This window comes from Emydura macquarii, unplaced genomic scaffold (assembly GCF_026122565.2).
Source record: "Emydura macquarii macquarii isolate MOO-44397 ecotype Brisbane River unplaced genomic scaffold, CSIRO-AGI_Emac_v2 contig_1043, whole genome shotgun sequence".
NCBI lineage: Eukaryota > Metazoa > Chordata > Testudines > Chelidae > Emydura > Emydura macquarii.
Window position 1 is genome coordinate 2,161,693 of NW_027131180.1, and position 23,607 is coordinate 2,185,299.

Sequence of the window (23,607 nt, forward strand, 5' to 3'; positions counted from 1 at the left end):
ACATGGCATAGCCTGTTTTCAGCCTCTGCAGTAAATATTTGTTACCCTGCTTCTCAACACTATCCAAATTCTCTCCTTTATTATCATACCAGTGCGCACAGTTTGGCCTAATGATTTTGGAGAGGGTTAGTGAGTTGTTACTTTGGGACACACCTGGGACACACACTCAACTCATTTGACATTAGAAGTGTGGGTGGCAGAATGAAGGAGATCAGGATCCTTCGGCCCCTCAGCCTTTTGCTGCTTTCCCCTGCTTGTTCCCTTTGACCTTAGCAAATGACTTCCATTTCTGTCAGTCTTAGGGCATTCCGTAGGGTCCATCACTCTAGTACCTGAGCTGATTCTTACTTTATATAATAAATCTGACTTGGATCATCACTATCTATTGTTTATCTGAAGCATTTCTTCCATTGGTTATGGTGAATATACTGTAGGATTAGACCGTAGAGGCTATTTTACATTCCAAGGACAGACACAGTGCAGCTGAATGCAACACAAGTTTCTCCTTGCTCAGGCTATCAATGCTTGATTTGGATAAACTGATAAAACAGTCATATACTCTTATTTTCATAGGCATCTTTTCAGCAGAAGACCACCTAAGGCCTTAGGTTTGAGCCATTCTGTTTAGTCTTGCCTATAAATTGATCAAAGTCTATACACGTTTGCATCTCATTGCCATGATTTTAGAGCCACTACTGGATTTGAATTGTCTGGAGTTTAACTGTTGGCACACCTTGTCATTTCAGATAAAATTGAAAAAGCTGATGCGAAACCACTGTTAAATATACTGAAGCTTTCACCATTCCATTGGCCTGTGCTGGAATCTAACATTGGACCTGAAGGGCTATGGTCAGAAAGGAAGTTCAGCATGCTCCAGACCCTTGCAACTTCTCGTGGTCAGTACAGTAACTCTGTCTTCATCCGTTTGTATGTGGGTCCTGATGACAAAAACTCCAATAAACACATCTTAAAGGTACAGTATAACATTTCTAATATGCTATGTGGTCCATTTTAAAAAGTGAGTTCAATACCGTGTTAATTTAAGTTTAGCTGTAGCCGTTAGTACCCAGTGGTTTGTAAATGTACATGATCACCCATTTACGGGAATTGAGAAGCCACTTTGTCAGAGATAGGATATTTTATTCCTTAATAGGGCAGAATTGTGAGTAATATACATTCCTGATGAATCAATATCCAAGATCTCTGTGGGTATCCATATGGGGTCAGAATCTGATTCTTGCTGGTTTCTGTGTCCTATATATGACCCATCAGTGGTGCAATAAGGAATATTTTTCTCTGTGAAGATGAAAGATGGTGTATCATTTGCAGGTATTTTAAATCTGGGATATTCCACTTCGTTAGACACTTTATTGGTGGCACTAGTATATTATCCAATATTTATATATCATCTCTTATTTCATATGATCCCCAAACTCATTCATACTTTACATATAGAAGTCACTTAACCTTTCACTGAAATGCAATCACTTCTGGAATGTAACGTGGAAGCAGGTTTGCAACGCATGTCAATACTACAAAAAATTTAGGACATCAAGTGAATTAAAATATTTTACCTAGCTGTATCCTATTGAAACTTCAGGGGGAATTTAGATAGGCAGATTGTCATCAAGACACCTGCGCTAACCTGTGAGATTTGGTCCAAATTTTTGTTGCTTTTTAAGGGAAACTCCCCCCCCCACCATATAACCCAACCGATCAGTTACCATCAATGAGATTGTATATCTGTGTCAGAGAGAGTTAAAGGCAAAGTGGAAAGTGACCTGTCACCACAGTGAAATAAAATGGGTGATCCTTATATTAAAGTTGCCATCTCAGCACTATATAGATTGTTTAGGGGTATTATGGAACTTAACTTTCCTGCTACTAGATTTGTTATTGATTCTGGGTCACAGTTTTCAAAAACATGTCAGGGATGTTCAGCTGACATAAATTTTTATATTCCTAACATTCCCTTAAAGAGATTATTTCCACTACTCATTGAGTCAACAGTAAATCAAGTTAATGAGACACTTCCTTGTTTTCTTTAGCAGATTCCCATGAACAGACTATTTGAAAGATGTTCAAATCTTGGAAGGAATGCTTTGGCCAGAGGTCTTTTTCAAAGACAAAAGACTAGAATCAGTATTGGAAATATTTTCCGAGAAAATATTTAGGTAGCCCACTTCATCCACGTAAATTGTTGGTTGGGACAGAACCTTTTGCTAGTCTCCTAGTGATGGATTATACCTACTAGAGTGTCCATTGAATCTGCTTAGTAGTATTTAAGTGCATAAGTAACTGAACAACTGCACAGTCTGAATGACTGCTCGTTGCTAATTTGCTTAGAAGCTTGATTTGTAGAGTGCATCTGCCAATATTCTGCTTTGTATCTCAGTGTTTTTATTAACTCCCAGGAGGGTAGATGTGTAATGAAGTATTTAAATCTATTTACAAGAAGAGATGTATTTTAAAATTCTTAAGCTTTCTCTCTCAGTATTACAGGTTCATGAGCAATGTGGTTCAGATGAAATAAAAAACCCCACTCAAAATTCAACCTGAACCTTCGAGGGCTAAAGAAGTTGTTTGCTTTCCTTTGTTTTTCTCTCATCTTTGCACTTCTTGGTTTCGACTAGAATATATTTCCAGCCCTGGTGGAGCCAAGTATAAAAAAAATTCTGTTCTTCCAGACCTCAAGCCTGATTTCTAGACCAAAAAGGTTTGGCTAAGGTCAGATAAGCATTTCAATCATTGAGCTCTTATTTGAAACAAACAAAATCATCGGAGGTCCACAATTGCTGCTGTAGATACTTTTTTTCCTTGGACATGTTGAGAAATACTACAGTGATATTGTTTCTCAGAAATCATAAATCTGTTGAGTATCACTGCAGTGTGCTTTTAAAGAACTAGAGGAGTCTTCCTAAATTCCACTTGAAGAAGTGATTTCTAGGAACAATTTGTGTTATTCTGTATAAGATATGTTACAAAAGCTTTAGAATAGCAGGTGATGTAGAAATGACAACAGTTATGTATTTGAAATTCTGGTTCTTTTAATTTATTTCAAGTTCTAAATTCACAAATGTAAACCTCTCAACAAATTTAATAAATATAAATATATATATTAATATTATTTGTTTCTTGCAGTTTCTAAAAATGTGCTGGTGTAAAACTGTATACTTAAATCTCATGTTTGTTCATTGGGCAGTGCATCGTATTTTTTAAAAACAAAATTCCCCAGAGTAGCAATACTGCTGCTGTGGTGGCCTCATCAATATCTTATTCAGTATTTTGAAGTTGATTGTACCTTCAAAATGGGCATCTGTACCTCAGTCTAACCTGAACCAATGGAGTGCTTTGGGAAAAATACGAGTTTCCAGAAGTTTTTGTTTTTTGTTTTTTTTTAAATTGGCTTCAGTGGGAGTTTGCCTGATTAAAAACTTCCAGCAATATGCAAATATCCTGGCATGGTTATTTCATCCTGCAGAACAAATATAAATCAGTGGGAACCCTAAATGTGCTGTATAACGACTCTCTCTCAAATGCTTTTAGTCCCATCTTCTCAACTGTCAGACGATCTCAGGTTTCATTTGTATTGTAGGTGGTGGTTCAGATATTTCTTGGGGCTTCTAAAGCTTCATTGAGTATGATGGAGTTGAGTTCAGTCTGGGTGTGGTTAATGTCATGCAATGCACTTCAGAGTTTTCTGCCCCTATGCATTCCTGTGTGATTTATCAGTGTTGTACAATTTATGATATGTTCGTGTTATAGGACAGTGTAAGAAAGGGGTATGCCCTTTTAAGGCTCAGGGGAGCTGGGGAGCGGCCTGTCCTGTTCTGGAGAGAAGCCCAGCAGGCACTTGCTGGGAATCATGATCATTTGTCCCAGCTGGACAACTTTTAGAGATTGGGACTGATGGTTCCCAGACAGGAATATAAATCAGGGCCCCCATGCCATGAGGCTTGCTGGGACCAGGAGAAAACTCAGAGTGCACACACTCTGTCCGTAGTAGATAGATGCAAGGAAGCAGGAAAGCCCTGTGGACCCCTCCCTAGGCTGGGGGAAGAAAGGTCCAGTGCATCAAGCTCTTGGAGGCCCGAAGGCCCCACAACCTTAGCTGAAGAACAGGACTGTTGCTCTTCGTAGTGTTCCAGTTTCCCTTTTTGTGTGTTTTAAAGAATAAACAGAGTCCTGGAGACGGAACTGGGTGCCCCCAATTATTTGTCCCAGGTCCAGGTTGTTTGGGATCAGGTTGTTTGTGATCAGGTGCACCAGCCTATATAACACCTGTTCTAATGTCCAGAAAAATACCAGTCCTGTTGGTAGCTCTTAATTGCGTGCGTGTGTGTGTGAATGAGTATTATATACTTTTCCTGTTTATTTTAACAGCTAGACCAAGCAACCCTGTCTCTAACTGCACGGGAAGACTACCTTGATAACACCACAGAAGCTAAATCTGTAAGTATTAGTAACTTAAGCTTTGATAAACTATTTTCCACTAGGAATTTTTTTCTCCTTAGCTGAACTCCAAATTCAGAATGGGCTCTGTGGTTTGCTCTTTATGCTTATTTGTACTTACACTTAATTGCATATCTCTGGTTCTCATCCAGAATATTCTTCATTTTAGAAAAACAACGAGAGTTCTGTGGCACCTTAAAGACTAACAAATTTATTTGGGAATAAGTTTCTGTAGGCAGAAACTCACTTTGTCAGTTGCCCACAAAAGCTTATGCCCAAATAAATTTGTTAGTCTTTAAGGTGCCACAAGACTCTCACTGTTTTGCTAAAAACAGACTAACACAGCTACCCCACTGGAACGCTTCATTTTAGAAAAATTATTAAAAAAAAAAAAAAATTGAGCTCTGCATTTCCTCTGAATCTAAGTTGAACTTCACAGTAAGTTTTGGCTTGGTTCAGTTAAACCATGTAAAATGGTTTAATGTCTCTAAGCACCAAAACTGTAGTATGGGTTGCAAGGTCTGAAAGTGTGCAATGATTATGCAAATATTTAGCACCTGCAACACCTTTTACCCTATGTCTGATGGAAAATTATGCAATGCCCATCAGTGGTAGCCCAGACTCAACAAATAAGTCCCCACAATCGTCATGGGGCAGTGATGATTGCCCTCATCCAAGTTCTGACCTTTTTCCTTCCCCTCCAGCTCTCAAGTGAGCTAGTGAGTTTTCCAGTGGCATCCATCTGGCCAGGGGGTAGCGGTGTCCAGTGAACTACATCTACCAGAAGGTGAAATATGTAGTTAATTGGAGTATAATTTTATTCCTGTCTTGACTGTGGGCCAATAGGATTTCACCAGATGCCCTCCAAGACTTCAGAGAACCTAGGGCATCCAATAGGCCTGTGCAAGACCGGAGGAGCAGAGTGAGTTGTTGCAGAGACATCATTCTAGAAATGTATTTTCTATACAAATATGCATGTCCAAGTCTCCTTTATAAGGGTTTGTCTAAACACAGACTTAGTGTGTCAGCAAGTTGGAGTGTAAATCTACAGCACGCTAGCTTACCATGCACGAACTGGTTATGTGACCCTGCTACTGCACGCTGTTTGAAACAGGAGCAGGTCAAAGCACCCTAGTGAACTTTTAGTCTTCATGGCCATTAGTGTGTGGCATACTAGTGTGCTGTAGATTTACAGCCTGGCTTGCTGTATAGGAACTCTCTGTATAGGCAATCTCTAACATCTGTAGGGATGTCTCAATACAACACACAAATGCCATTTTGTATGTTCTGAAAGCTATATTCAGTGAAACACAAGAGAGATCTCTACCTCTCCCGTCAGCACAATACCTGTTATGGCATTATTTCCCCAGTTCTCCTCTGGTGGAATCAAACCAGTCTCACAAAATGCTCATCTTCCACTTAAAGCAATGAAATAATTGAAATACAGAATAAATGCAGGATATTTGTCTTTTTACTGGAGCTGTGCTGCCATGTGCTACTGGTACAGCCATGCTCAGATGTACCTGCAGTGGTTATTTCATTCTCCTTTCTCTTCAGTACAGAGATGCCTTTTTGCAGTTCATGGTTGATACTGCAGTGCTTTTGGGTGCCAATGCCTCACGAGCAGAGTCTGACATGAAGTCGGTTCTGAAACTGGAAATTAAAATAGCTGAGGTTAGTAATTTTCTAATGCTAAAATGGTGCATGAATAGAAACGGTGCTATGTTCGTGATTTTCCTTGGCGCAATTATTTTATGTTAACATACTTCAGAACATTTCTTGAAAGGTGAAGTGGAAAAATAGAAACAGTAGTGAAAGTATGAAAAAGAAAAGTGCAAAGCAAACCTTCTGCATTCATTAACTATTGACTCCTAATTCTGCTTTGAAATAACTAACCACAGGAGGGTAGTCCATCCTTTAACTCTGCAAAGTAATTATTAGTCTGAGCTTTGACATAGGCTGTTTTAGTTAGATATGGCCCCCGTCGTGCAACCAGATGTACTGTCACTAATTAATGCTTGTGAGGAAGGTCAACGTAATTGTCGAAGTAATACCATTAAGTATTATTGCAAACAGTTTTACGTCTAGCTTTCCTCTTGAAATATTTTTGCTGCCTTTTAGAACATTATGGCCACCTGAATTGTGGGGGTCCTGATTTGTTCAGTTACAGAATGATGGGCTTAGTCAAGCAATATTCCAATTGTATCTGTGTGAAAAATGAGGCCGGGGTAGGAAAATGGATCCGCACTCACTCCTACACAAATTTACACTGTCTTACCCACAGAACTCCTACATTTTTCTAGATCTCCTAGACTGATTGGAGGCAAAGGCCACATTTGTGGTGGCCCTTTGCTTCTTGCCCTCCTGACCTACATGCCAACATGATTCCTGCAGGAGCTTCGCTCCCAGGGGTTGCACATCCTGCTAGCATTCCTATGAATTCCTTTGGTCAGGGTGGGCAGGAAGGGTTTTTTTTCAGTAGTGATGAACCATTATACATTAGTGCTGCCTTATCAGCATTAATGTACATGGAGTTCAGGACTTCTGGACAATGCATAGGAGAGCAGCCATCCTTTCTGCCACCTCTTAACATGTGGAAGCTTAAACGTATGGAGAACACTGGAGAGGTTTGTTGGGGAAGGATAGTAGGTAGCCTGCAGGAAGTCAGTCCCCTCCCCTTTCACACACAAACCCCTTTAATCCCAATGTGTTGATTTCTGCGGCAGCTTTTCACAGAGCAGAAAGTCAGTGTATGGCCCTAAAAGATTTTTACAGAATTTCGGGTGATCCAAGAGGGCAGCTATGTGTAAAATCAAGCATTCAGCTTTATTTTATTCATGACAGCACCTTACAAAACTTGCTTCATTGTAATGAGCATATTCTGCACTGTGTCTTATTAGAATGGAAAAGCAATACATGTTTGTTCAATTCTTTAGCGACGCTGTAAATAGGTGCACTTTTTCCAGGCGGTGCCACCACTTGTGGCTCCAGTAATTCCTTCAATAAAGCCCTACAGACTTTTAGGTCACTGCCACACGTACGAAAACTGCCACTGGTCTGAAATGGACCCTAAAAGCCTTTAGAGTCTAAATGATAGTCATTTAAATATGCAACAAACTACACTGAGAATGGTAATTATTGCTGTTTGAGGGGGGGAAACCCTCCCTAAAATCTAAACACAAATAAAGAGCTGAGTCCAATGGCTTTGATCGTTAACCAATCCCTAGTGAATGTAATTGGTTATATAAACATCCCTGTGTGACTACAAGCCAGGCATTAACTCATGTTATCTCTTGGGTTTTAAATATAGACTGTGTACCCTCTATTCATTTTAAGTGAACTTACCTGAGGAAGACTTGTTCAAGGTGGGAAGCAGCAGGAATGGAGGGAAAATATGTCAGAGAACGGATCCTGTGATTTGGGAGGAGGTGGAGTGTTTAGGGAGAGTTTAAGGGAATGCAGTGCTTGTGTGGAGGAGAGATGCGAAGATTTCAGATAGGTTTGGGTGACTGAGTTACAGACAAGTGGGAGAATTTTGTGGGGGAAAGAAAGTAGAGAGTGCAAGACAAGTTTAAGATTTGTCAGATGGGGGGTGGTGGCAACAGCTGTAGGTAGAGAGAAAAATGGGAGTTTAAGCAGGAAAAAGTGGGAAGATTCAGGGAGTAGAGCCTGTGGAGAATGGGGGAAGAAAAAGGTGAAGTGTGTTTGGGTGGAGGGGGGAGGGAATTAAAATATATGAGGAAAGTCATATTTTCTGTCTGTCTTAAGCAAAAGCCACAGAAGCTTGGTTTGGGAGTTTGGGTTGGAAAACTGCCATTCGTTTGGTTAGTCTGGAGTCTTGCCATCTGTGTCCTGTTTAGTTTTAGTGGAGTCCATTGTACAGAAATTACTTGAGTTAGGCTGGAACCAACATCTGGAATCCTAAGACCCTTGAACTCTGAGGACATTTTGAACTGGATCTGAACTTTGTACTTGGACTAATTTTCTACTATGAGCCCAACTGAAACCTGGGATCTGAATATTCCTCAAAATTTATGAAAGGACCTATTTCTTTCTAATAATTCTTTGTGACCAGATGCTTTTGAAGAGGTAGAATGGACTTTTCATTTAAGTGATGGAGTCTAGAAGTATTAATGGGCTAAATTTGGTGCTCACTCACGCTGGTATAAATTTGAATGGAGTGATTAGTAGTTCAATGTGGTGTAATTGGAGCAAATGTGGCCCAACGTTTTAAAGGAAAAAAATACTAGATAATGTACTGAAATGTAGGAAGTTAAAATTATATTAGTTTTGTGGTTTAGGATTGCTGACTTTCCTTTGAGGATCGGGAGGCAATTTGTTGCTATACGCTTTTTTTTTTTTTTTGCAGCTGGACTGAGGTAGTTCTCACAAATAATATGATGAGTTTTAACAAAGTAAGAGACGGATTTTTTAAAAATATTTCTTTTCATTTATGTTCTCTAGATAATGATTCCACATGAGAATCGAACCAGTGAGACTATGTACAATAAAATGAACATATCTGAGCTTAGCACCAGGATCCCACAGGTTAGTGGAAGTTAGTTGGAAAATTACTCTGTTTGGACTATTTAACTGATCATTTAAAACTGAAGGTGCTTCAAATATGCATAGGGCAGCATTTTAAATAAATATTAGTAGAAACAAGTGTTCTCTGTTATAATTGTTGTTTTAAATACAGCTGCATCTTTAAGTTCCAAATTATTTACCATGATGAAATTAAATATTTTTGTAACTTTTAAACCTTCAGTCATTAAAGTGAACCTTGTCAATTAATTATGTATGATCTTCTCCATTTGTAAACTGTATTCACTGAGCTTTTCTTTGTCCTTGCAGTTTGACTGGCTGGGATACATCAAGAAGGTGATTGACACCAAACTCTACCCGCACCTTAAAGATATAGGTCCTTCAGAAAATGTGATTGTCCGTGTGCCCCAGTACTTCAAAGATTTGTTCAGGATTCTAGAAAATGAAAGGAAAAAGTAAGGATGATTATTATGTTTTGTAGATTCTGAGGTCAGAAGGGACCATTGTGATCGAGTCTGACCTCCTGTATAAACAGGCCATAGAACTTCCCCTAAATAATTCCTGGAGTGTATCTTTAAAAAAAAACAAACAAACCAATCGTGCATTTAAAAAATGCCAGTGATAAAGAATCCACTACAGTCCTTGGTAAATAGTTTAAATGGTTAATTACCCTCACTGTTAAAAATATGTACTTTATTTCCAGTCTGAATATGTCTAGCTTCAACTTCCAGCCACGGGGGTTGTGTTATACCTTTGTCTGCTAGATTATAGTGTGCTACACTCATTTATAAAAAAAAAAAAAAAAAAGTGGGCCAAATCTTGGGCATTTTACTCAGGCAAACCTCCTATTCAGTTTTGCTTGAATAAGGGCTGAAGGATACAAGCCTGGTAGGTGGATAATGCAATTTCTAACTTCAAACACCTTCTTATTAAAATAAAATGATACTGTAGTGAGGCTTGCAATTACAGGTACATCCAGTTCACCAAACTAACATAAGCTTAAGGGCTGATTCTCCATGGCCTTGCATCTTGTGTAGTCATTTATCCTGTGGGATGGATGTGTAAAATGCTACTAGAACAGAATGGTAACATTTTGCACTCACTTTGCTCAGGGGTGCAGAACAGTGGCGGAACAGGTGCTTCATATAGAGAAAAATGTATATGCTCAGATTGTCCCACTTTACAATACTCCTTTATTACTGAAATTGCCAAATAGCTTATGAATTATTCTGTTTGTTGAGCTACTAGTGTAATGATTGCCTCTTACTGTCCACCTTTTTCTTTTTGATTGAATGTCATTTTCAAAAACAGTTTATTGCTAACCATGTAGTCATATTACTTGGTGACAGCATGTCAAACTAAAATAATCTTCATAACAACTGGAAAACGCTAGAACAGTGGCAGAAACTTTATTCTGATATTATTGCGCAGTCTTTGTTCTCTTAATAAAAACACATTTAAATAAATTCATAATACATGTAAAATATCAGGCTGATCAGGCAATACTAAAAATAAAAAATAGTGTTAATTCTATCTCCAAACAATCAGTTATCATGACCTACTTCAAACAATTCAAACAGACACGGCCTCTGAACCTCTCATTCAAACAACTGAAGAATGCCCATTGTGTGCCCCTGATTCTCCCTTGCCCTGCACCTTGGAAAGTCAGTGCACAAAGTGTGTACAAAATGCTTATTTGGGAGCATTTTATTGGTCCTGTTTGTGTATGTATTGTATTATATTGCTATAAAGCAAAGAGGCTCATTTTATTTACTTCAGTGACCTATCCTGTAAGCTGCGAGGAGGATTGAGTCCTACATCTTAATTAAGAGTTAGATTCTGCTTAGCTTTCATGCAGGGGCACCGAAGAGGGGAGGGAGTAAAGAACCTCCCCTCTCTTGTGAGGCTGTCATAGGGGCTGGGCACAATTCCAGGCCCTGTGTTCAGTGGAGAGCAAGAATTGCTCCTCAACTATTTCCCTGGGGCACATGGTGCCCCAAAGAAAGCAGGAAGTGTGGGAGTAGGCAAAGCCATGACTCCATTTCCCCACGCCCTGAGCTGCATCCCTTAAGGAGGTCAGCAGTTTGTGTGAGTCTTCAATACAGCCTATGCCTAGGTTGTGCAATCCATTGCTAAGAAAACTGATTCATGCCCTGTTAGAAATGGTAAGTTATAGTGTGCCAAATTAAACATAAATAAACTTATTCAGTAACTTTCATGGTGGGCGTGCACATCTCTGGACAGAATATGGATCTTGTTACTCATGTGTTTGTCAAGGATACAAATACATGAATACATAAAATCCATTCAAAGATTCACTGAATAGTAATAAAAAAAGCTTTTTCTAGGACTCTGTCGGATGTCATGATTGGCTCTGCAAGTCTCTTTATTACATAGTTTGGAAAAATTAGTAACAGGAAAGAAAAACACCCCACCACTCCCATAAGTGTAAAGTACTACCACAGAGCCTCAAAATCTGCCTAAATGGTGAGTTAGTTCAAGGATAAATGCTTAAATGTCATATACTCTATAGTATGTAAATGTCAGAAAGGAACAGCAAAATTAAGGCAAATAACATGGACTTGTTTTCAGATTGTCACAGTAAATATTTCTGTAGATCAAAATCCCCTTGATTCTTTCGGAAGTCCCAGTCATATTTCAGTGCTTATAACATACATTAATTTCTGAATCACTTCAGGAGATATATAGTATCATTAGTGGAGCAAGGTGAATAGTAAGAAAAATTATTTGTGGATATTTCTATGGTATCTATATAGGATTTCACTTTGATTGCATTCACATCCCTTTTCAATCACAAAATTATTATTATTATTTATTATTAGTATTGTGGTAGCCATAGGAACTCCGGTCATAGAGCAGGACCCAAAGTGCTATACAAAAACAGAACAAAAAGACTGTCCCAGCTCCAAAGAGCTTATAGTTCAAGTAAATGACATTTGTTTCAGATAGAGGAAGAAGCAGCTTAAAGATTGGGTCATCCATTCTGAGAACAAACACAATATCATGCAAATCAAGAGACAAATTACTCTGGTTGAATATTGAATTCCAGGTATGGATTAGTCAAAGAAATATTCGCAGAGAATATTTGTGAGCAATCCCCATATTGAAAATTGTTCTTTCAGAACACTCACTGAACCCTTTTGAATAGTGAACAAATGCATTAAAAATGCAGTCTGATTGCAGACAGCACACAAACCAGAATAAGAGCTAAATTCACTGCAAGAAATTCACAGGCAGCTGTTCACTTAGCTCTTACTAAGTTATTGTATGGTATTTCCTAAGAATCTTAGATATTTACTCACAACTGTTATATAAGGAATCTGTTCTTTTCTCAATGCATGTTTAATTTTAAGGAGAATTTGTGTAGATTGAGAGAAGAGTAATCACGTGTATAACATGAGCAATAAAGGGATTTGCATCCCAAACACAAATCTTTGTAACTGTTGCAATAACAATTATTGTAACCCTGTGATAGGGTGTACCAACCTTCTAAGGCCCCCTGATAGAGGCCTCATGGCTCTGCCATGCCCTGCCCCAGAAAAGGGTAGTGGAAAGGGTCCTCTAAGCTGCCTAGAGTGGCTGTGTAGGACACAGCCAATCAGAAAGGGGAGGCAGGGAGCAACCATTCAGGGCCCAGCAAACTGATATAAGAATAGCTGCAGGGCCAGAGTGAGATCAGTTCCTTGCTGGAGCTGGAGGGACATGGATGGTGTGCCTGGCTGGCTGCGGGAGCTACAGAACCTGCAGCACTTCTCTGTCCGAGAAGCCGGGGGGAACAAGGAGGAGGACTGGACTAATTGCTGGGTCAGGACAAGGCCCTGATGTAAGGGTGAAGAAGATGTGGGACTGTGGGGAAGTGGCCCAGGGAATCAGAGTAGCGGTATGACTTAGATGGTGGACAGCTGCTATCTATGGGGTCCCTGGGTTGGGATCTGGAGTAGTGGGTAGGCCTGGGTTCCCCCCACCCCCATTAGCCACTAGGGGGAAGTGGCCTGGACTTTGAGGCACCCTCAGAAGGGAAACTGAACTCTTTAGTAGTCCAGCAGGAGAGCTGGAGCCTGAAAGGCACAGAGAGGCTGAGAGGGAGAAGCCCTGAAGTACGGCTCGATATCAGGGCTGCGACTATTGATAGACTACGGGACTAATTAAGGACCTAAGATGAAGGAAGGCTACAGGGACAGAAACTGCAGACATGGGCACACTCAACCAGGGGGTGCTTGCGAGAGGCGAGTGCACCCCAGTACAAACCCTACCAGAACTTAAACTGAAGAACTACTTTCCTGTTGCTTATCATACTGATTTGGCAAAAGACAAATAACTAACACTCACTCCTCCATAGAAGATAAGGGAATAAACTTGGAGAAAGGTTGAGGCCTAGCTTTCCTCTTTGCACTTTAGGATACTCCTGCAAAAATAGTTGTGGATATAGACCTGCTGGAGTATGGTAGAGAGAGGTTTAGAAGTACTCAGAATTTGGAGTACTTAGTTGCTGGAAAACATGGATCTATTTGTTGAGCTCATATTCATTCTAAAATTATATCTTGTATTAAATCTGTCTACCAATAGATATTGATAGAAATGCTAACATGATGTCACAAAATCCTCACATTTCATGTAGGCCATCAACTTCATTCTCTGCCAAGGCATGATTGTTCTCTACAGTATAATCTCAAATGCTTGGTCTAGTTCTAAATATCCCAAATAATAAGGTTTCTACCACTTCCTTTGGGAGACTACACCACAAACTAACAGACCTCATTGTTAAGAAATAATCATCCTAAATTTTCCATCTGCAGCAATCATTTAGCAGTCAAAATTGGGGAAAACGTAATCTTTCCAAAGGTTACAACAACAAGTACTTTAGTTACACGGGACTTGGATCTGGGACTTGTGTGTTCTATTCAAGCACTACATCTCACTGTGTGAAGCTAGGCAAATAGCTTCTCTGTGCCTCAGTTTCATTGGTAAACTTGGGACAACTGTTGCCTCCTTCACACTGGCATTGTGCAGATTAAATAATTTGTAAAGCATTCTGAAAGCCGTAGGTGGAAGGCATTATGTAAGTTAAAAGTACCATTGTTTTAAACCAAAGTGGTGAAATTAGCCCCTTTCTATCTCTATTCTTTTTGTATTTTGAGTACTTGACCAAAGAGACAAAGAATAGAAGCTAAGGACTTGTAAACAGGTTCAGATAAAACATGATCCCTGCCCTCCCTGCCACTCTCACACCCTTGAAAACAAAATAATAAATCCTCATCCAGAGTTTGAAATGAAACCTTTTTCATTTCTTTATATTTTTATGTAGCAGGGGATTCAGATACAAGTGCAAAATGGAAGTACTAGAGATCTCATCAGAGAACCCATTCTTGGAAGGCGTTTAGCCCAAGTTTGCAGATAAGATTTGGATAATCTAGGTGTACTTATTTAAACTGACCCCACTTCCACATTGCTGACTTGATCGAAAACCCACTGAAATCAATAGAACTACTTCCATTGATATCAGTGGATCTTGGATCAGGCCCATTTCTGAAGTTCATCCATCACTAATTACATTCCCCTAACCCCTAATTTTAACACAGAACAGATTTCCTAATCTATAATCAAGGATAAACACTGCTGAGATGGAGCAAGAACTGCACGCAAGGGAGAATTAATTTTCTGTGGCTTTTAAGTGCTAAATTATAAAATATAATTGCCTTATGGTAGGCATTATGTAAGTTAAAAGTACTGTTGTTTTAAACCAAAGTGGTGAAATTTAGCCCCTTTCTAAATTGGGTTCTCTCCCTATAAGACTTTCAATGAAAATTAAGCCTTTAATCATTTTAATCCACAGAAATCCTACAAATACTTTTCTAGATCCTAATAACCTGCAGGGACTTAATAGTTATTGAAAGAGTATGGACACAGCCTCGCTGAAGCTTTGAAACTGATAGATGTGAGGCTTGTGGAAATTAGCTCACATGAAGAATTTTTACTGAGTAGGCATATAAAGCATACTTTAGTTTGTCATTGCTTAAGGAAACCCCACAGTGACGAAACATTTTTTGGGAAAGATCTGCTATTTTCTGCTATGGAATGTATCTTTAATATCTCTGAGTGTCAGCTTCAATTAATTGAATCATTACAAAGACAACTGTTCTAAGTGTTGTAACATGAGCTCATGATAGTTAATCTTCTTGATAAAACTATATATTAGAAATGTACATTTCTAATGGGAGGAAAAAAATCCACCAGACACAATATATTAGATGATTAAATGGATATTTACATACAGGAGGGCAGGTGGTTACTGCCTAGATCTTAGTGAAGCGTTCCCTCCATGCATGGGATATCAACTCCCACATGTGGAAGGAGACTTGGATGTTGCCATGGCACCATTCCTCTTCCTTCAGATCTGTGAAGGTCTTTCCATAGTGGAAGAGGATGGAAAAAGAAAAAGCTTGGGAGAAAGGAGTGGTCAGGCTGAGGGTGAAGTCAGAGCAGATTCTTATTATCCCTGCTTTGACTGTATGGATATTTCCTGGAAGAGGAAGCTTGTCTGAGAGGGTAGCCACTGCTGGGGAACCTCATAGCTGCAGGACATCCAGTGTTGGTGCCGAGGTAAAGGAATTCCTTGTGGATGGCTTTGGCCTCTCATAGTCCCCCTGAGAAAAAACAGGTTTGAAGTGGGCCCCACAGCCCTTGCCCCAAGGAGACAAAGCTTTCCTGTGCCTCATGGAATGCTATGGGGAGTATTCACAAAGGAGGTGAATAAGGAGGTTTCCTTATTGCATCCTGTCTCCTTCACCTTTCAGTATAGAAGTGGGGCAATCTGGTTGATTATATAATAGAACTTGTTATTTCATCTTCATTCATAAATGTGTCCCAAATTATCCTATTCCCATTCTTCTTAATCATGACTTTTGCTAAATACACACGTGGATTCAAAGTGTATGTGATCAGTGGCAAAATCTTTAGTAAGTAAGAGAGTTACTATGATTCACACTTATTTATGACTGTATCTGTATGTTTAGGCTATTACTGTAGAATACATTAGTATTTTTGAGGGGATTAAACCTAAATACCTCATTGTGATTTTTACTATGCACATATGTCTCATGCACCAGGTGCTAGTTACCCCATCACAGTAACCACATACAGAGTGTGTTGTGAGGATGTATTGTCTAATGTTTAGAGAAAAGGAACGGGAGTTGGGTCTCTTGAGAGGCTTGGACAAGTCACTCCTGTCTATCTTTCAATCCCTCTAGTATCTGGGAACTTAACTTCTCTATGTTACCCATGTGTGAAGTGAGCACAGTAACATTTATCTCCAGCAGTTCTCAGAATGCTAATGAAGAAATGCTTGCAAAGCACATTGATATTTTCAGTTGAAAGGTGCTAACATGAGTTGACAAGATAGTGTCCCGATTTTTCACACTTTTTTTTTCTGTGTGGGGTGAGGTGTGTAGTTTCCTGTATAGGACAAAGCCCCTAATACTGGTATGATCCTGATAATATTGGGAAGTCTGGTCACCTTAGCTAATACCATGTAATGACTATATATGGTAGCTAATTTTCCATTATTTTAGTTTCATGGTAATTATTTATAGGTCTTATTAGTAAAGAGAGAGAACCTGCATTTTGGTTTACAAGACAAAAATGATAATAAATTGTGTAGTTTCTGTACAGAGCAGGTATGTCATTACTACTACATAGCACTTACCATTTGTGTAAAGAATACCTAAATGAAAACTGCACTGTATAAAGAACACTACCATGAAGTATTGCTATCAGGATATGAACTTGTTATAAACATTCTCCAGAAGATGGCTCCTATCATGAAATCAGGCAGTAAATGGCTGTCTTCGTGCAATTTCTTCTGTGTAATAGGATTTTATCAATTGGGTCATAGCTCATCATTACTTTTAAAGGTGAAATTTCTCTCATTCAGTTCAAACTGCTCGTAAAGAAAGCCATTTAGATATTGCTTCCACCGGCACTTTACTGTTCATCATATGGAATTAAATGTTTGATAAATATTCATGTCTGATTTAACAGGACTATTGCTAACTATCTGGTGTGGAGGATGGTTTATTCAAGAATATTTAACCTCAGCCGACGCTTTCAGTATAGGTGGCTGGAATTTTCTCGGGTAAGTTTGAGTTTTCAGTTTTTAATATAGGTGAGACTGGTAGTGACAATGTGACATTCCCTAGGGTACAACCTGGACTGTTGAACAGTGATGTCCCATTAACTCTTTAGCCTGGAGTGCCTCTTACACTGCTTTGCAATCAGAACATCCACTCCTAGACTTTTCAAACAGCCTTCAGCCTGCAAATCCACTCTCAGATAACTACATGAGTACTCTGACCAGTCACTCATGAATTACATACAGGGTGACAGCAAATTCCTAGTCCCCACCTTGTCCTCCCAGAAATGTGCATCTTTAATTGCTCAGTACCTTTCTGAACAGTACAAGCTCATAGAAAGTCCATAATTTCATCAAAGGAAAATGATAATGCACCAACCTTGTTAATCCCAAATGGAGCTTCCCACACACTTTAATCCAAACCCACTTGTTAAGATAAAATAATAAGAGAAGTTAATTAACTACAGAAAGATAGATTTTAAGTGATTACAAGTGATGATGGTTACCAAAGAAATAAAAGCCTAAAATGCAATCTAATGGCTAAATTAACAAACTAACAGAATTCAAACTGAACATTTTCCTCAGCAACCTGCAGTAAATTTCATAAGCTGGGTTTCCTTTCAGCCTGGGATCCCCTCCCCCTTAGTTCAGTGTCCTTCAGGTATTCATTGATGTCATGAGCAAAGAGATGGGAGGAGGAGTGAAGTTCAGTGTTTTCTTCCCCTTTTTATAATTGTTTCTTGTGCTAGAAACATCCTTGCTGAGCCATGGTGACATGCATTCCGTTGTGAATGTAAAATTTGAACTGTCCCTATGATTAAATGCAAATTTCTTAATTACACCTTACAATTGCTGGAGAATGGCCACTTAGGCAGGTGATAGACTTTTATCTATCTACACTTGGCTGGGTGTTGGTCTGTCCTATTTTTCTGAGAAACTGTTTTGGGCCTGCTTTTCTTAAATTTGGAGCAATGAAACATAGTAGAAGCTTATAACTTCACATTCAATGTTGATGCACATATTTTATCAGGACAATAATGTTCAGCAGATTATGATGTTTCAAACGATACCTCAGAAGGCATACTTTGTGCAAAATCTATCATACTCTTGTAAAAGTGGTGAACATAACAGTATAGGTTGCCACAGACACCTATTATTAATGTTGCCTGACACTTCCCATTATAAGACCCTGTTTGCAATTGCTTATAACTTTCTCAAACTTTAATTGTTTGGGATGAATTTTACATTCTGGGTGTCTGCCTCAGCCTGAATTTCTGCCAAAACAGTTCAGCCATCTGTAAGAATTTGGCTTGAGGGAAAAACATATTGCTTAAAACATGTAAAAAAAAATCTTCTTTACTTATGTTTTGTGAATGTTTGGGGTCTGGTTAAAATTCAGTGCTCTGAGATTTCTGGGAAGTAGAACAAAGTAAATGCATCCACTTATTAAGTTTGTGAGCAGTTGCAGATTGTGTAAAAATCCAAAGGATGATGCACTGTGTATTGTATTATCATTGGGAAGCTGGTCACCTGGTGCTTGATCCAAAACCCAATAAGTCAATGGAAAGACACCTCTCCCTCACCGAATTCAGTAGTGCTCCTACTGTACTGTGACTCCATCCTACAATACCACATGATAAACAGAATGTACATCACTTGCATTAAAGCAGTTACAAAAAGTAGTGTGTCCTGATCTGGTTTTGTTGCATGGTTTATACAGAACTGTAATCTGATCAGATCTATCTACACCAAAAAGACTTCCCCACTCCCTGTTGAATAAACTATTGACTAATATTTCCATTCATTAAAAGAAATGTGAATGAATGAATTTTAATAAGATAGTTACATTAAAACTATATTACAAGAACATTATTAAAATTCTAAAATCAAGCATTCAGATATAGATATAACAATAAATCAAAATTATGAGTTAATAATCTGCCTCTCATTATGGTCAGTGCAATGTTTCACTGTCGTATGAACAAATGAGGGAACAGATTGTGGCTCTCAGATTATGATTTAGATAATGGTATAGCGAGTACACTTGTAAAGTTTGTGGATGACACCAAGCGAGGAGGGGTTGAAAGTGCTTTGGCGGATAGGATTAAAATTCAAAATGATCTGGACAAACTGGAGAAATGGCCTGAAGTAAACAGGATGAAAATCAATAAGGACAAAGTACTACACTTAGGAAGGAACAATAAGCTGCACACATACAAAATGGGAAATGACTCCCTAGGAAACAGTACTGCAGAAAGGGATCTGGGGGTCATTATAAATCACAAGCTAAATATTAGTCAACAGTGTAAAAACTGTTTCAAAAAAAGCAAAAATAATTCTGGGATGTATTAGCAGGAGTGTTGCAAGCAAGACACAAGAAGTAATTCCTCTGCTCTACTCTGCACTGATTAGACCTCGACTGGAATGTCAAGTTCTGGATGCCACATTTCAGGAAAAATGTGGACAAATTGGAGAAAGTCCAGAGAAGAGCAACAAAAATTATTAAAGATCTAAAAAACATGACCTATGAAGGAAGATTGAAAAAATTGGGTTTGTTTAGCCTGAAGAAGAGAAGACTGAGAGGGGACATAACAGTTTTCAAGTACTTAAAAGGTTGTTACAAAGAGGAGGGGGAAAATTTTTCTCTTTAACCTCTGAGGATACAACAATAAGCAATGGACTTAAATTGCAGCAAGGGCAGTTTAGGTTGGACATTAGGAAAAACCTCCTAAGTGTCAAGGTGGTTAAGCACATTGCCTAGGTAAGTTGTGGAACTTCCATCATTGGAGATTTTTAAAGGAGTTTAGACAAACACCTGTCAGGAATGGTTTAGATAATGCTGGTCCTGCCATAAGTGCAGGGGACTGGACTAGATGAGCTCATAAGGTCTCTTCCAGTCCTATGATTCTATGGTTCTATGTACTCACCTGAGAAGTCAAAGAAAATATATAAATCGAGGTGGTTGTACACTTTGTAGCGCAACATTTTCAAGTTCTAATGTGAATGTTTCATAGACTATGAGGGTTCCCTGCATGTGGCTGAATTCCATACTGTGTGCTAGACACAGCACAGAAAGGCCTTCGAGTTTCCAGCATGCCCCAACTTGGCAATGGGTTTCAGACCTGAAGAATGTGAATTTTGACATCAAGAGGTTTAAAATGAAAATGATTTGCACTTTGCAGAGGAAGGGCAGGGCAAAATTAATTAAAAGTGGAAGGTCATTTTCATAGGCTGTGAAACAGGACATCACTGCTGAGAAATTGCTTTGTTTATAGTTTCAGCAATTCTTCTACACTAGCCATTTTAGTTCTAGTAGCACTCATAGCAGGCCATGCCTCAGCTACACTGTGGTATTTACCAAAGCTGGATTCAAACTAGTGACTTAAAGGTGGAGAACTCTGTGTCCCATAACTAGCCCTGTAAGCCACAGAGTCCATGGATATGAGGTTACTTTATAATAAATTTAAGCTTTACATATCTATCTCCATCTCATTGGAGGAATTATTAAAGTGACTTTTCCATGATGAGAAACAAAGATTTCATTTGCCAAAAAATCCCTGAACATCTGTCTGAAACCATTAAAATCCAGAGCTTTGTTGGAACCTTGAGGATCCCTGTTCTTCTCCACTTTGCACCTGCATCCTCCCTTGATGGCCACTGCCAAATCCAGTATGTTTTGGACTGATAAAAGATAAACACAGGTCCCTTCAGAATCCATCAACATTACTGTGTAGTTGACTGGAAAGGATCTCCATTGGGTGACTACAGGCATTTCTTCCTTTCCCAATAATAAACTGGGGAATAGAGCAAGGCCGGCAGGTGCAAAGTGGTGCAGGCAATCAATATGTTTTGACCAGCCTACCTGTTGACACTTTCTCCCAGCCAAGATACCTCCCTCCGCAACACCACCCAAGACATTTTTTGTCCCACTGGAATCTGACAGCCTGCTCTCTCTCCTAATTCTCAAAGTTCTTCCTCCTCCTTTGTCCTAATGCTCAATGCACAAGCAGAATCATGTTTGGTACATTGAAAGGAGTTCTGATATAATAAAATGGCTAGTCAAAAGATTGTACATGTGTATATCAAACATTGTCTCTCTATTTAAACTTTTTTTGCCATTACAAATTATTCAGTGAAAGATTAACTTTGTCTCCATGGCCTTTTCTTTTCTTTTCTTTTCTTTTCTTTTCTTTTCTTTTCTTTTCTTTTCTTTTCTTTTCTTTTCTTGTTATTTTACTCCAATATTTCTTTCCTTCTATTATATACATTATCACTTTTCCTTTATTTTTTCAGTATGTTTCACCTCACTTTTATTTCTTACACTTTTCTCCTCTGCCCTCCTCTTCACTCTTTCTTCTACTCATTCTGTATGGTTTTTCTCTTACTTCTGTCAGTATAGTCTTTCTTTCCCTCTTTCTTTCTTACCCTGGACTCTTACCCTACATTCATCTGTGCCTGTCTCTCTTACAATTGCACTGTGCACCTCCTGCTCTCTCTCAGGCACTAGTCCCCCTTTTTAACAAAATAAACATAAACATAGAATTTGTGTCCCATACAGATTCCGCCGCCTCCACACACACACAATACCTTTTGCCCACCAGGTGCTGCTGTGGCACCAGAAGAGAGGACAGCTAGCTTACTGCTGGAGCAGCCATCCACAGAGAGGGAGGAAGCAATCTGGCCTTGGATCCCCCCCCCCCCCCCCACCCCTCCACAAAGGTTCCAGCACCCTCTCCTACCTCACACATTCCATGCCCCTCTACACTGTCACACATATTTGTCCCACTCGTCCCCACTCAGTGGTGCCTTTCTACACTCTCACTTTTCTACTGATACTCTCCTTCATTCACACACTCACTCATAGCCTCCATTCATGCTGGTGCTCTCTTTCTCACACTCATATTAGTGCCCTCACAGAAATGCCCCATGCAGGTATTCACACTGATGACCTTCCACCTGTAGTAGTTCCTACACCAATCCTTTGCAATCCTAGTGGCAGGCCTGGTGCGGGCCAGTTACCTGGAGGATGAGGACTGACCAAAAGGGTGGTCTTTTGGATGATTCTGAAGCTGGTGCAGAATGCTGCATCCTGCTCATTAAGTGGTGAATTAGACATTAAGGAGACAGATCCTCAGCTGGTGTAAATCCTTTTGAAGATGATGAAAATACAGACATAAATAGTAAAATGATCCTGCTGTTATATATAGTAGGTTTATATCTGACCATTACTTTTCAGAATTTACCAGGATGAGACTGAGTTATTCAGATTGTTTTTCTGAAATGGCATGTTCTGATGGCTTATTGTGCAATGCCAACAGGTGATCCAGGGAACCACATCTTTACTGCCTCAATGGGATAAATGTGTAAACTTTGTTGAAGGAGCACTCCCTTATGTCATTGGTAGGATGTTTGTGGCTGTCCATTTTCAAGAAGACAAGAGAGAAATGGTAAGTCCTCCTCGGTCTCAGTCTGGAAACTTTTAATTAGTTTCTTCCTCTTGGCAGAATAAATTTGAAGTTGAACTTAGCTTTAAAGAGAGACTTCCTACCTTCAATGACTTTAAAAATTCCACTTGTTCAGTAAAGTGGATGGTAGGGAAAACAAGAACAAATAAAAAGAAATGCCTCCTCTCTCTCCAGCTAAATTCAGTTGGTGCATTCATTGCCCTTCACGCTTTTGAGACAAATATGTAGCTGGATTTAAAAATGCATCCAGATAATTTTTTCTCCATGAATAACACTTGTAGTTATGGCTACTAAGACAAGGGTAATTCTTGTGGTGCGGGAGATAAGGTTCGTCAGCTGGTGTAAGCTGGCATCATCATTGGAAATGTCCTGATTTTACATCACCTTGAGGGGCTGGACCAAGACTTCTCAGTTGTGAGAGTCCAAAAGGATCTCTCTTCTGCAGATGCAGTACTGCATAGTCGGCTACATGCATTTTGAGTATGGAGGTTTGTGCCAGCATAGGGAATCCATAACTGATCTCTGACCCACATTTTGGGGAAGCTCATATCTAAAGATCAAAACTCAGGATTTGTGATTCACAACTTTTCAGGGCCAGAAGAAATCTGTCATGATCATATAATCAAACCTTCTGCATAACACTGGTCATAAAATTTCATTCAGTGATTCCTGCGGTGGGGGAATTATTCTTTCATACTATGTAAATGAACACAGTTGAGCTGAATAACTTGTGGTTGAACTAGAGCATACCTTTCAGAAAGCCATCTCTTCTCAATCTAAAGACTTCAAATGAATGCTGAATTTACCAGTTCCCTTGATAAATTGTTCCAAAGATTAACTATCCTCGCTGTTAAAAACTTGACTTACTTCAACTTTGAACCTTTCTAACTTTTGACTTCAGCTCCCAGCTAGTGGATCTTCTCTTTAGTGTGCCCAAGCTGAACCCCAAATGCTAGATTCTGGGAAAATTCAGATTTGGATTGAAGGGCCTGTTCT

General features: G+C 39.3%; 1 protein-coding gene across 1 annotated transcript in view; it reads left to right on the forward strand.

Annotated features, from left to right (window-relative positions):
• Positions 1–23,607, forward strand: part of PHEX (phosphate regulating endopeptidase X-linked) — a 129,839-nt gene that overhangs the window by 39,325 nt on the left and 66,907 nt on the right. Inside the window, exons 5-11 of the mRNA XM_067545292.1 lie at positions 747–973; positions 4,384–4,452; positions 6,010–6,126; positions 8,917–9,000; positions 9,307–9,452; positions 17,056–17,149; positions 22,465–22,593. Of these exons, the coding sequence (XP_067401393.1) occupies positions 747–973; positions 4,384–4,452; positions 6,010–6,126; positions 8,917–9,000; positions 9,307–9,452; positions 17,056–17,149; positions 22,465–22,593 (866 nt within the window). The remainder of the gene's footprint in view (positions 1–746; positions 974–4,383; positions 4,453–6,009; positions 6,127–8,916; positions 9,001–9,306; positions 9,453–17,055; positions 17,150–22,464; positions 22,594–23,607) is intronic.